This window comes from Melopsittacus undulatus, assembly GCF_012275295.1.
Source record: "Melopsittacus undulatus isolate bMelUnd1 chromosome 20 unlocalized genomic scaffold, bMelUnd1.mat.Z SUPER_20_unloc_1, whole genome shotgun sequence".
In the NCBI taxonomy this organism is placed as follows: domain Eukaryota; kingdom Metazoa; phylum Chordata; class Aves; order Psittaciformes; family Psittaculidae; genus Melopsittacus; species Melopsittacus undulatus.
This window is the reverse complement of record NW_022993934.1, coordinates 249,288-260,569: the sequence shown is the minus strand read 5'-3', so window position 1 is coordinate 260,569 and position 11,282 is coordinate 249,288. Positions and strand designations below refer to the sequence as shown.

The following is an 11,282-nucleotide window of genomic DNA, read 5'->3' as shown; positions in this document are numbered from 1 at the left end:
TCTGACTCTCAAATTACAGCATAAAGCTGAATTTAGTTCTGAATGGAGAGATATTTATAATTTTAATCCTCATTTGAAGACTGAAATAGTCAATGTGTACATTGAATTAATATCTTGGTCCTGGTCTGCAACTGACCTTGCAGCTAACCCCAACACTGGTGGCATCTTTCAGTAGAGGGCAATTATGAGGTGGGAATCAGCTGGGAAATGCAAATCCTGGCTTTTGCTGAGGTTTCTTTCTTTGTTTATGCCATTGTTGTAATACTGTATTATTATCATGGTTATCATAATCACCAACATGGTTATCTTCAGACCACATATTATTTCTTAATTATGAGCTTTTCCAAATCTGGTAATACATATGGAAATTTCCTGAGCTGTAATATTGCAGAAAGTCATCTGAAATTTTATGAGAACATTCCAAGGGATTTTTCAAATACCACATGAACACCCATTACTAGCTTATACATACTGCGTCATAATAATATAAAGAGTATATGAAGTAGGTGGATGCATACACCCCACTACTGAGAGATAATCACATTAAAATAGGTAAATTAAGGTCACTTGGGTCTTTCCATAACCAGTTTATGGTTTATAACACTTTCTGGACCTTGATTTCTTTGACTCCAACAGAAAAAGAAAGTAAATTTTATTTTTAAGGAGCATGTTTGTCTAGACACAGAGATTTACTGACATTCCCAGAACTACTTAGGAAAGAAAACCCCAACCAAACAAAAAAAGAAACCCAAAAAACCCAACAACCCCCCCCCCCCCAAGCCAACTAACACCAAACCAAAACAGGGTGCAATGGAGCCTGTCTTTGTGTCAGGGCTACAGTCCCTTTCAGTAGTCGTGTCTTGTTGCCTGATGTACTTGTTTCTCTTAGTCCTGTGTTCCTAAGTATGTGTCTCTGACACATAACAGTAGAAGAAAACATGGTAAAATATAAAGGAAGGAAAGCCAAGCTCAGTAAAACTTCTCAGAAAAAATAATTTTCCATAGACTTGGGATTTCCAGCAGAAATATTTCTCTGTTCCCAAGGCTGAAAGAGAGCTAGTAGATAACCATCCAAAAGCCATTAAAAGATATTCACGACTATTGTGTTTGCCTTGTACTGAGTAGCTCAAGGTAGCGTGTAGGAGGAAAGTTCCCACCCTTGTTGTCTCCATCCTTCATCCGAGATCCTAAAAGAAATTGCATTTTGTCTCCTTGTATATTGCTGATTACACTAAAAGACCTGTCACTGGTCAAAAGATATGACTGTCATCCTAATTATGCAGGAATCTTAAGTCTGTTTAAATCCTCCTTCAATGTTAAAGAGAGCAATGGAATAATAAAATGTAATTCCACATATAAAGACAGTAAATAATAGAGAGGTCTGTGGTAGAGTGTGCACGTCACGCTATGTGTGGGCTTGAAATGCCTGCAACGCACAAGCAATAAGCAAAAACAGTTTCAGCACTTTGAGGAACTACGTGTCCTACAATTTGGGGTTGGTACCTAATTATGAGCTCACACATAGGATGCTCGATGTCCTCCAGGCAATCACCAGAGCTGTATAAAAGCCCTCTGCATTAAGTCTTTCCATCCACTTCTCTCAACCTCGCTCACCTTCGTGAACTGGGTAAGTCAGAATTCTCTCAAACTTCTCTAAGTTTACCTTGCTGTGGAGAAATACTGATTTTAACTTAGGACCAAGTCCTCTTAAGTTGTTGCCAGGCTGCCAGGGGTCTGTAGATTGTTTGCTGCTGAAATAGTGTTTGGTTTCTCATTTGTTACTGAGTCCTGTAAAGAGAGGCTCCAGAAGAAGCAGTTTCGAATCCCAAACTTGTAACTTTTTAGTGCTCCGAAGAATTCCTTGACTATTTTAAACGGTTAAGAATAGTTCATGTACATGGTTGCATGTGGCTGCATTTAGCAGAGTTCTGCTGAGTTTATAACAGGAAAGACAAAACTTACGAAGTAGAAACCATAAAAAATATCTCATCTGGAAATACCAAATATACAATTAAAAAGTAGATGACATGAAGATGACAAAGTCAAAATTTGCCTCCAGATTACAGTGCTAGGTGGAATAGCAATAGAAAACAGGTTTTTGTCCCAGATATATGACCAATATGCTATTGGACTGCTTCATCATAATCTGATGTTTGATATTTTTTGATGTTAACTAAACAACTATGTTTTACAGACTGACTTTCACCCCCACAAGATGTCTTGCTACGACCTGGTCTCCAGCTCTGCCTGTGGCGTTGCTCGCCCTCAGCCCCTCGCTGACACCTGCAATGAACCATGTGTCCGTCAGTGCCCTGATACCACCACTGTGATCCAGCCACCTCCAGTGGTCGTCACCTTCCCTGGCCCCATCCTCAGCTCTTTCCCCCAGGATTCAGTTGTGGGATCCTCTGGAGCACCCTTTGTTGGGGGCTATGGAGGCCTGGGAGGCTATGGCTCAATTGGCTATGGGGGTTACGGCTACGGGGGCTATGGCTCCCTGGGCTATGGGGGTCTCTATGGCTATGGGGGCTATGGCTCTCTGGGCTATGGTGGTCTCTATGGCTGTGGGAGCTCTCTGGGTTACAGGGGACTGTATGGAAGATCCTATGGGTTTGGCTCTTGCAGCCCTTACTCCTACCGTTTCAGCAGGTACCGCCGTGGTAGCTGTGGCCCCTGCTAAATCCTACTGAAATATCCCAGACAAGGTATAACTGACAAATGAGATGTGATGGCTCCAGAGCTAACAAGATCTGAACCTCCAGTGCTCTGTTCCATGACCATAAGATATATCCCTTAGCCCCTTCTGCATTTCTTCTCTTAATCTCTACTTTTAGTTCCTGCCTTTTCTTCCATCATATTTCTATATTGCCTGGTGTGAACATGCAACAAAGTTGCTCAAAATGGTTCCTGTTTTTTTAAATCAACAGCTAAAACTCAGGAAAAAAAACCTAAAATCAATTATATGTGACTGTATTTCCTGACAAGAGAACAGTTTCATTCTTAGAGGCTCTGAAAATTTGTTCCTTTTCTCACTGTCATTAAAAGTTTATTGTATCAAAGTTCCTATGTTCTGGTGTTCTTTTCATGTGCTTTTGCAATTGTTATTTGTCTTAAGAGAAATCTAACCTGAGCAGCCTTCAGTAACAGTCCAAGATGAATGTCCTGCCCAAAGAATGAGGGACTTCAAATGCACAAAAGCAGTGTGAAGCCCTCACCACAAAAGGAACTACTGTCCTGCCCTCCCCCTTTTCCAGATAAAGATTCTTGACATTTTTGAAGAATTTGGGTTCTTGGTTGTACATCTACTGTTTACAGATTAGAAGTGGTAGAGAAAAGAATCAGCAGATTATGGATATTAAACTCTTTCATAAAAACATTAATTTTGGGGAGGATTTCTTCCAGATCTGTCTTTAATCTGTTTGAACTTCAGGTTCTCACTCAAATATTTAAACTGTATTCCCCGGTTATAGTCTGTGCTGAAAATTGAATTAAATTTTGTCATATCCTTAAAGAAATAGTTTCCTGGGCCATACAATGGAACTTTAACTCTGAATTGTGGGTACTGCTCCTTTTCTGTAATCCTGAAATCTAAGGTGTTGGGTGTTTTTAGACAGACAAACAGCTACTCCATACAGCTACCCCAAATGCTAATTCATCTATGCCAGCAAGAAGAGCTGGAAATGTAGAACACAATTACAGCGCCCAAAAAGCTTAAAAGAGAAGAAAATCACAACCCTGCACACTTATCCTTAACACAGTTGTGTTTCCTAATTTGTTCTACATAAGAACTCCTCACAACAAAAACCTCCTTTTCAGCAACTCTATCTTTCAGCCTCTACTATGATATTCTTCATCTAAAAGGCCTATCAGACAACCTACCCACTGCTGAAGAACTCTTCTCCTTGCTGCAACTCCTTCAAAACCCTCTTTCAGCAGTTCCATGCTAACATCCTTCACCGCCCTAAACCCTTTTTGATGCAGGAACATCTGTCCCACCTGAGAGCCTCCTTAACTGCCACCCTACCTCTATAATCTGCTTTGAATCATGTCTCAGCTGTCACCAGCTCTGCTCCTATTATGATCAGTAATGACACTCAAGCAGATCATGAAGGAATGGAGACTTAGTGTGGTTTCTTTCTAAATACCTTGTTTTTGTAACTCAGGCCAGCTGGGGAGGGAAGATTCCTGCCCCCAAACGTATGTGTTGAGTGCAGCAAAGGTTGACTCACTTCACTGATAGCTGGGCTACTTCAGCTGTGTTTTTGAAGTCTGAGCTTCATCCTATATAAGAATGTGAGTTTTCCCCATTTACAAAGAGGAGTGTTGTATTTCATAGTAGAAGAAATTAAAACTTAAAGTTGGTTTGATGCAGAGTAGAATCATTTTAATGAGAAGTAAGCATTCACAGAAAAGCATTGCAGAATATCAAGAATATGCATCAGAGTACAGGCAATTTCTTCCAAAATTGTTCTTTGGTTGGACAGTGATATGCCATTTTATAAGAATGGAAATTAATTATTTTATCCCACCCATTATACACACAGATGGAAGAAAGACCAAAAATACCATGAGTAGAGGGTAAAGAAATTAAGCATGTTGTGTTTGTTCCCAGCTCAAGTTTGTTCCAGTGCAAGGAGATGGCAGAGATCAGGACTTCACAACATCTCCTTTGGGACCACTGCTATGGATTGAGGATGTATCTCTCAGTTGCCAGTTATTCACACCTGGGATATTCCTGTAGGATTTACCAGAGGCCGCAGTTGCCGCGGAGGTACCTGTTGTGCCCGTAGGAGTAAGGGCTGCAAGAGCCAAACCCATAGGATCTTCCATACAGTCCCCTGTAACCCAGAGAGCTCCCACAGCCATAGAGACCACCATAGCCCAGAGAGCCATAGCCCCCATAGCCATAGAGACCACCATAGCCCAGGGAGCCATAGCCCCCATAGCCGTAACCCCCATAGCCAAGTGAGCCATAGCCTCCCAGGCCTCCATAGCCCCCAACAAAGGGTGCTCCAGAGGATCCCACAACTGAATCCTGGGGGAAAGAGCTGAGGATGGGGCCAGGGAAGGTGACAACCACTGGAGGTGGCTGGATCACAGTGGTGGTATCAGGGCACTGACGGACACATGGTTCGTTGCAGGTGTCAGCGAGGGGCTGAGGGCGAGCAACGCCACAGGCAGAGCTGGAGACCAGGTCGTAGCAAGACATCTTGTAGGGATGGAGGTAAGCTGTGACACTCAATACTGGTTAAACAAAGTAGAAGATTAAGAGTTCAAAGGTCAGCTGTTTACATTAAAATAATGAGCAATGTACAGGATTTTGAGTAAAACATCAATTTCCCACTTTGCAATCATTATCCTTGATTTTCAAAAAATCTCTAAAAGGTGTCTACAGATATGAAAACAGATGGGAAATAGTATGTCTACCCCTGGAAGTATTCTTCTTCACAAATTTCCTGCAAAAACTTTTATATAATTCTACACATTAAACTGAAATCTGAGAAGCAAAACCAGAGAGAGCAAAGTGACTTTGTCCAAGGTGATTTGATGAGTCAGTAGGAAAACTTGGATTTGGTTTCCGAAGGTTTACATGAGATGTAGTTTATATACAACTTAATTACAGTAGCTTCTTCTTCCCACTCATCCTAATTTTGCTGAGAGTTGTAGGAACAACGAATTACAGGACTCTGACTACCCTGATTGCTAAGAAAGCCATTTGACAAGACAATAAAAGATACATGGTAACATTATTATCCAAATTTCCATTTATGCAGCCATTGTATGGATTCCATCTGGACAACTTCAATATAAATAGAGTCTCTGTCCCCAGTGAATTTGAAACTCATTTCCAATTATTATTCCCAAGACAAACTAGACCTCTTTGGTAAACCCGAGAATTCAGCCTGCAAACTTTGGAATATGGTAAATGCACTGAAGTAAGAATCATTGATTTTCTCAAGTTAGAAGGAAAACATAGGGATCATCATGTCCAATTCCCTGCTCCATACAAGACTACCTAAAACTAAACAAGATGACTGAGAGCATCATCCAGTTTCTCCAAATTCCAGTGTTTCTAACACTGAGAACTCCTGAGGTCCCCATGCATCAAATAGGTGTATCTGCCACCATAGAACCAGCATTAGAATCTCTGTCCCAAGGCAATGCAGATACACTGAACAGTATGGGTGGTGGGCATCAACTCTAGTTGAAACCAGCGGTAAAAATTACCCAGATAGCAATACAGAAGAATGAGACTTACCAAAGTCACCAAGAAGTCAAGGGAAGTGTTTGGAAGAGCTATGAGACAGAAGAGCTTTTATATCAGAGCATCTGGGAGGCACAAGATCAACAGTGGCTGCCCGCCCCAATTTCAAACACGTGTAACCCATCAAGATGATGAAATTGCTGTTTTCGTTATTGGCGTTTATGAGCCCCTTCAAATTCATTTGTATAAGGATGTAAATATTACTTTATAGATAATTCTTTCATCTTGTGACAACTTGGGGAAAATGAATAACTGGCATTATTCCAATTGCTTCCTTGAAGTTACAACAGAAATTATTAAGCCACCTCCTCTTGTATTAACACCTGAAGAGTGTCTCACGAGTTTATCAAAATTACAAACTGTTGTCGTGGACAGGATTTTTGTTTAAGTGCATATGATTCATATTACAACCTGCCAGGATGAAAGGTAAAGACTGTCAATGTGACAGGAAGGTTGGGGGTGATTTAGATTCCCCACCTACAGTAGGGAGTCACATCAAAGTTGGGAGTCAATGATATTTTCCAGCAGCATTTGACAGTGGCTAAAATGGGGACAATTCAGTTCAGAAGAGAAACAGCAATTCCAGGGACCTTCTTCAGTCTCTAAATAGGTTTTATGTGGAAACTGGAAATTAACTTGAGCAAAAAAAAGGAAAAGAAATCCTTCATTTTGGCATGTTGGGAGCTCTTTTCATTCAGCTATGATCTGAGTTAGTTTCTGCATCCATCCATCACTCAAACAGTTGTTTTCTCCTGCAAAAAAATGTGCAGAACTAACTTTGCAGAATTTCACACAAAAGATGGAGGGGAAGCCTTCATCTTCCTCAGGCTGGCTTTTGGTTTTTAAGACATAAGCAAGGAATGAGTTTCTGAAGTTAACTAAAGGGACAGGAGATCCTAAAGAGACTTTTTTCAGGTATTTCTGGCTTGATGTTGCCAGTACAAAGATGGTATTTGACAATATTTAACAGATTGAGGAAATCTAAGTTTTTTCTGTACCAATGGATCCTCTGGTGTAAAAAATGAAATGTGACAGAAGTGCTTTGATTTATTGACTTTGATTCTCAGGAATTCATGGCCTCTTGTAATACACTATAGTGGCTGCAAGCCGTAAGTCCAGAACAGGGCTGAACTGGCAGTTTCTTGTGAACAGGGAACAATTACAAGCTTGGAACGCACCACAGAAAACAAAGGCTGGTTCTTCCCTTCTTTACAGGTGTATTATTTTACTACTGCAGACTCTAAGCTGTAGATTATCTCTAAATTATGAGGTGGGTTTCTTAGCCTTTGAGGTGGTTGAAAGTTCTTTTGGACAATAATATTTTCAAACTTTCAGGGAGCAGGTCTTTTCAAATGCCACAAAGTATCCACTAATGGTTTGAGAGTACAATCTTACATGAGACTGAAGGCATGTACCTGGATTTAGGTATCTAGCAATTATGGAATGACATCACATTAAAGTATGTAAGCCAAGATATTTGTGTTCTTGGTATAATCAGTTCATGGCTGAATACTGAGGACTTGATCACCTTCCTTTTATTTAATATTCTAGATTTGAATAAAATACAAAGTTTTACATAAAATACAGCATTTCACAAGCTGTATAGTCAGTGTGTTTCATTTTCAGTCACACAGACCACAGAAACAAAGGACTCAATTAATTCTTTAGATGCTCCAATTCTATCAATGATCAGCCTTTAATCATGTAAATGATTTTCTCTTTATTGTGGCATATGTCCAGGTAGCTTTAGCAAGTTGCCACCAGTCATGTTTCATTAATTTTGTCTCTCAGCAGTATTCAGTATTGCCTGATCTGAAGATGGACTTAACCCCAGGAATCCTGGATCCCTAAAGGCTTTGTATCAGGAGACAGAAAACTAGAAAATGTGGCAGTCAAAGGCTTCACAAAGAAAGTACCTTGCAATCTTGAGAACAGAAAGGTTAATCAGTAGTTTGCCTCTAGACTCCAACCTGAGCTGAAATACACTGAGAGATCTGTTAGACAAATCTTAGTAGTTTAAAAGGATGTTCTATTCCTGCCTTTTGCTTAATATGGTCCAAAGGATTTGCCTGGTTTTGGGATAAGGACAGGGAGACTAAGTAATCCGCAACTGAATGCACAACAAAGAAGGTAAGAGGTGTTTCCTCAAGTCCTTTGTTCATTAGATGAGGCCAGCACTGTGTTAGTAGCAAAAAAAAACCAACCAACAGAAAACCATTTAAACTCCACAGGATGTTTTCTATGACTTCCTTTGGGTGCAGTATTGGTCTCACATGAAGTGCAAATGATCAAGATAAAAATTACTCCCCCCAAGTTGTTCCAATGGAACTCCATTTTGTCTCCAGGTGACCTACAGCCTGGATCTAATGCAAAAATCTCTGCACATCGGGTGACCATGCCATGCAATGGGTTTTGCCATTAATAATGGAGAAGCCAAGGAAGAGCATTAGTATAATTCTTGTTGTAATGCTAAGGATGTGAATGGAATGATAACAGGACTGAATAGGATATGAAGCCACTTGAGATGAAAGAAGCTTCCATGACAAAATGCACCTATCACATTTCACGAGACTTAGAATGACAAATGAACAAGCAGTCAGCAAAATTTTGAGGACCTACGTGTCATATGAGTTTGGGGTTTGCCCCAATTACGCACGTGCTCCAATTGCACCCTGGTTGATCCCCATGGTCTAGAGAACGGTATAAAAGCTCTTCCAACTCAGGGCCCTTCATTCCACTTTGCTTGCTTTGTTCACCTCTGTGAAAAGGGTAAGTATCACTCTATGTGCTTTCTTTCCTAAAATTCAAATATATCTTTTCTGCCAGTTTTAATTAAGGTTGGAATAATTTATAAGTATTCTAAGATTCTTAATGGTGTTGGATTATTTTGCCATGAATTAATTTTTCTTATTTGATGTTGATCATCAATCTATTTGGGTTTAAAATGGTAAAACTAGAGTATTCAAAAATTATTGTTTCCTGCTAATACAAATTTGAGCTGTCAAAGCAGCTTCCAGAACATCAGCAAAAGGCTCATTCAATCACTAGGAAGTTGTTTAGGATTTTGCATGTTTGTTATATGTGTCTGTGTACATGTATGTGTTTGTTAAAGAAACAAGCTTAACTAGAAAGAATAGAGAAGTATTGTCTAAAAAAGTACTGGAAAACTAGGAGATGAAACTAGGAAATCCTAAGCTACCCTTTACATTGCCCTTGCTTTAAGCAGGGAGTTGGAACAGGTGACCTCCAGAATTCTATTCTAATGTCTCATTGGTTCTAGTGGGGAAAAAAAATGGTTTCCATGGGTTTTCTGTTAGATTGGATTAGATCCTATGGTAAAAGTCTTTCTGAAACCTCAGATCCCAAAATAGGCATCTGCAACAGGTTACATGAGTGTGCCAGTTTCTCATCTGGAGAATCAATCTTTTAACCCACCCTGTAACCCTCAAGCTACATTGCAAGCACTTCAGGGCAGGGAATGCCTTATTTAGTCCATCTTTAAAGCAGGTTCAGCATACTGGTAGCATGATATTAGCTATTGCTTCTGGAAGCATGTTAAAGAGTCAATATACCAGAGTTGTTCTTCCAGCTACCCATTCATTTACCACATGAGCTTTGCTGGGTGTCATGTTACATTGCTTTGTTTTTGCTAGTATAAAACAAACCTGAAACTATCTTTCAGACACAGGCATTTGTAAGAGTGGCTGCAAAGTTTAGTGGAAGTAATTTGCCAAGTAAAGTGCTGGATTATATTTTTGCAGTGTTTAGCAGAACTACTTCTTCAAGAGAAGCAAGTATAAGAAATTAGGAATGAGAATGTAGAAGAGCTGACTGCTTAGAGTGCAGTTGGGGCAATGCTGATTTACAAGAGGGAGAGGTGTTTCAGGAAAATACTGAAGAGAAGGAAGGACAAGCAAGACCTGAAAGATAAAGCCATTATTCTAGTCCATGTGTCCAAATTTCAAGCTCTTTTTTCCCATTCAACTTGTAACCTTCTTTCACTTATCAGCATCTGTCACAGCTTACCTCCATCCCTACAAGATGTCTTGCTACGACCTGGTCTCCAGCTCTGCCTGTGGCGTTGCTCGCCCTCAGCCCCTCGCTGACACCTGCAACGAACCATGTGTCCGTCAGTGCCCTGATACCACCACTGTGATCCAGCCACCTCCAGTGGTCGTCACCTTCCCTGGCCCCATCCTCAGCTCTTTCCCCCAGGATTCAGTTGTGGGATCCTCTGGAGCACCCTTCGTTGGGGGCTATGGTGGCCTGGGAGGCTATGGTGGCTATGGGGGTCTGTACGGCTATGGGGGCTATGGCTCCCTGGGCTATGGGGGTCTCTATGGCTATGGGGGCTATGGCTCCCTGGGCTGTGGTGGTCTGTATGGATACGGGGGGTATGGCTCCCTAGGCTATGGTGGTCTGTATGGCTGTGGGAGTTCTCTGGGTTATGGGGGTCTGTATGGCTATGGTAGACTCTGTGGATCTGGCTACTACAGCCCTTACTCCTACTGGCACAACAGGTACCTCCGTGGCAACTGTGGCTTCTGGTAAACTCAACAGAAAAGTCCACTGAAGAGTGTGCAAAATGCAGATTCACCAGTGAGCAGAGGAGTGACAGCTCTCACAAATCCTGTTCAGTGCAGTGTCTTCTGCATGCTCCACACCTCTCCTTTTTTGCTTTTGATTTATTTCCTGATACCTTCATGGGTTCAACTGCTTATTATCCTCAACTTGATCACACTTGTGCCTGAATTCAGTAAGACATTTAACAGCGTCTTTCAAAATGCATTTGACTGACATCTTGGATATACATTCTTGCTATTGCAATATACTTTTGTTCTTTTCATTCTCATTAAAATTCTGTTGCATCATTTAAAATAAGTCTCTTGTGGTTTTGCATTCTCAACCATTCTGAACTTGCCAGCTTTTCTGGATAAAGCTGCCTGTTGTACATAGGGCTGCAATAATATTGTGCAAACCCTGCCCTCATAGTGAAAGTCTCCATGAGGAGCCCTTG

The 11,282-nt window shown here is 40.9% G+C and overlaps 3 protein-coding genes across 4 annotated transcripts; 2 read left to right on the top strand and 1 right to left on the bottom strand.

Annotated features, from left to right (window-relative positions):
- Positions 1 to 1,511: 1,511 nt before the first annotated feature.
- LOC101869909 (scale keratin-like) lies at positions 1,512 to 3,059 on the top strand. Its single transcript, XM_005141047.3, has 2 exons — positions 1,512 to 1,627; positions 2,195 to 3,059. Exon 2 carries the CDS (start codon positions 2,216 to 2,218, stop codon positions 2,678 to 2,680), a length of 465 nt encoding a protein of 154 aa, XP_005141104.1. The 5' UTR covers positions 1,512 to 1,627; positions 2,195 to 2,215; the 3' UTR covers positions 2,681 to 3,059.
- Positions 2,195 to 11,146, top strand: LOC101872434 (scale keratin-like). 2 transcript variants are annotated; one of them, XM_034073416.1, is made up of 2 exons: positions 2,195 to 2,233; positions 10,325 to 11,146. In XM_034073416.1, the coding sequence occupies exons 1-2, from the start codon at positions 2,216 to 2,218 to the stop codon at positions 10,814 to 10,816; spliced, it is 510 nt and encodes a 169-aa protein (XP_033929307.1). In that variant the 5' UTR covers positions 2,195 to 2,215; the 3' UTR covers positions 10,817 to 11,146. The 2 variants fall into 2 exon arrangements, with proteins under 2 accessions (XP_033929307.1, XP_005141119.1); XM_005141062.3 differs by lacking the exon at positions 2,195 to 2,233 and adding an exon at positions 8,914 to 9,034 and having other exon boundaries at positions 10,275 to 11,146.
- LOC101872598 (scale keratin-like) lies at positions 4,359 to 6,334 on the bottom strand. The gene is made up of 2 exons (XM_005141063.3): positions 6,260 to 6,334; positions 4,359 to 5,244 (listed from the first exon to the last, which is right to left on the bottom strand). Exon 2 carries the CDS (start codon positions 5,207 to 5,209, stop codon positions 4,745 to 4,747), a length of 465 nt encoding a protein of 154 aa, XP_005141120.1. The 5' UTR covers positions 5,210 to 5,244; positions 6,260 to 6,334; the 3' UTR covers positions 4,359 to 4,744.
- Positions 11,147 to 11,282: the final 136 nt, after the last annotated feature.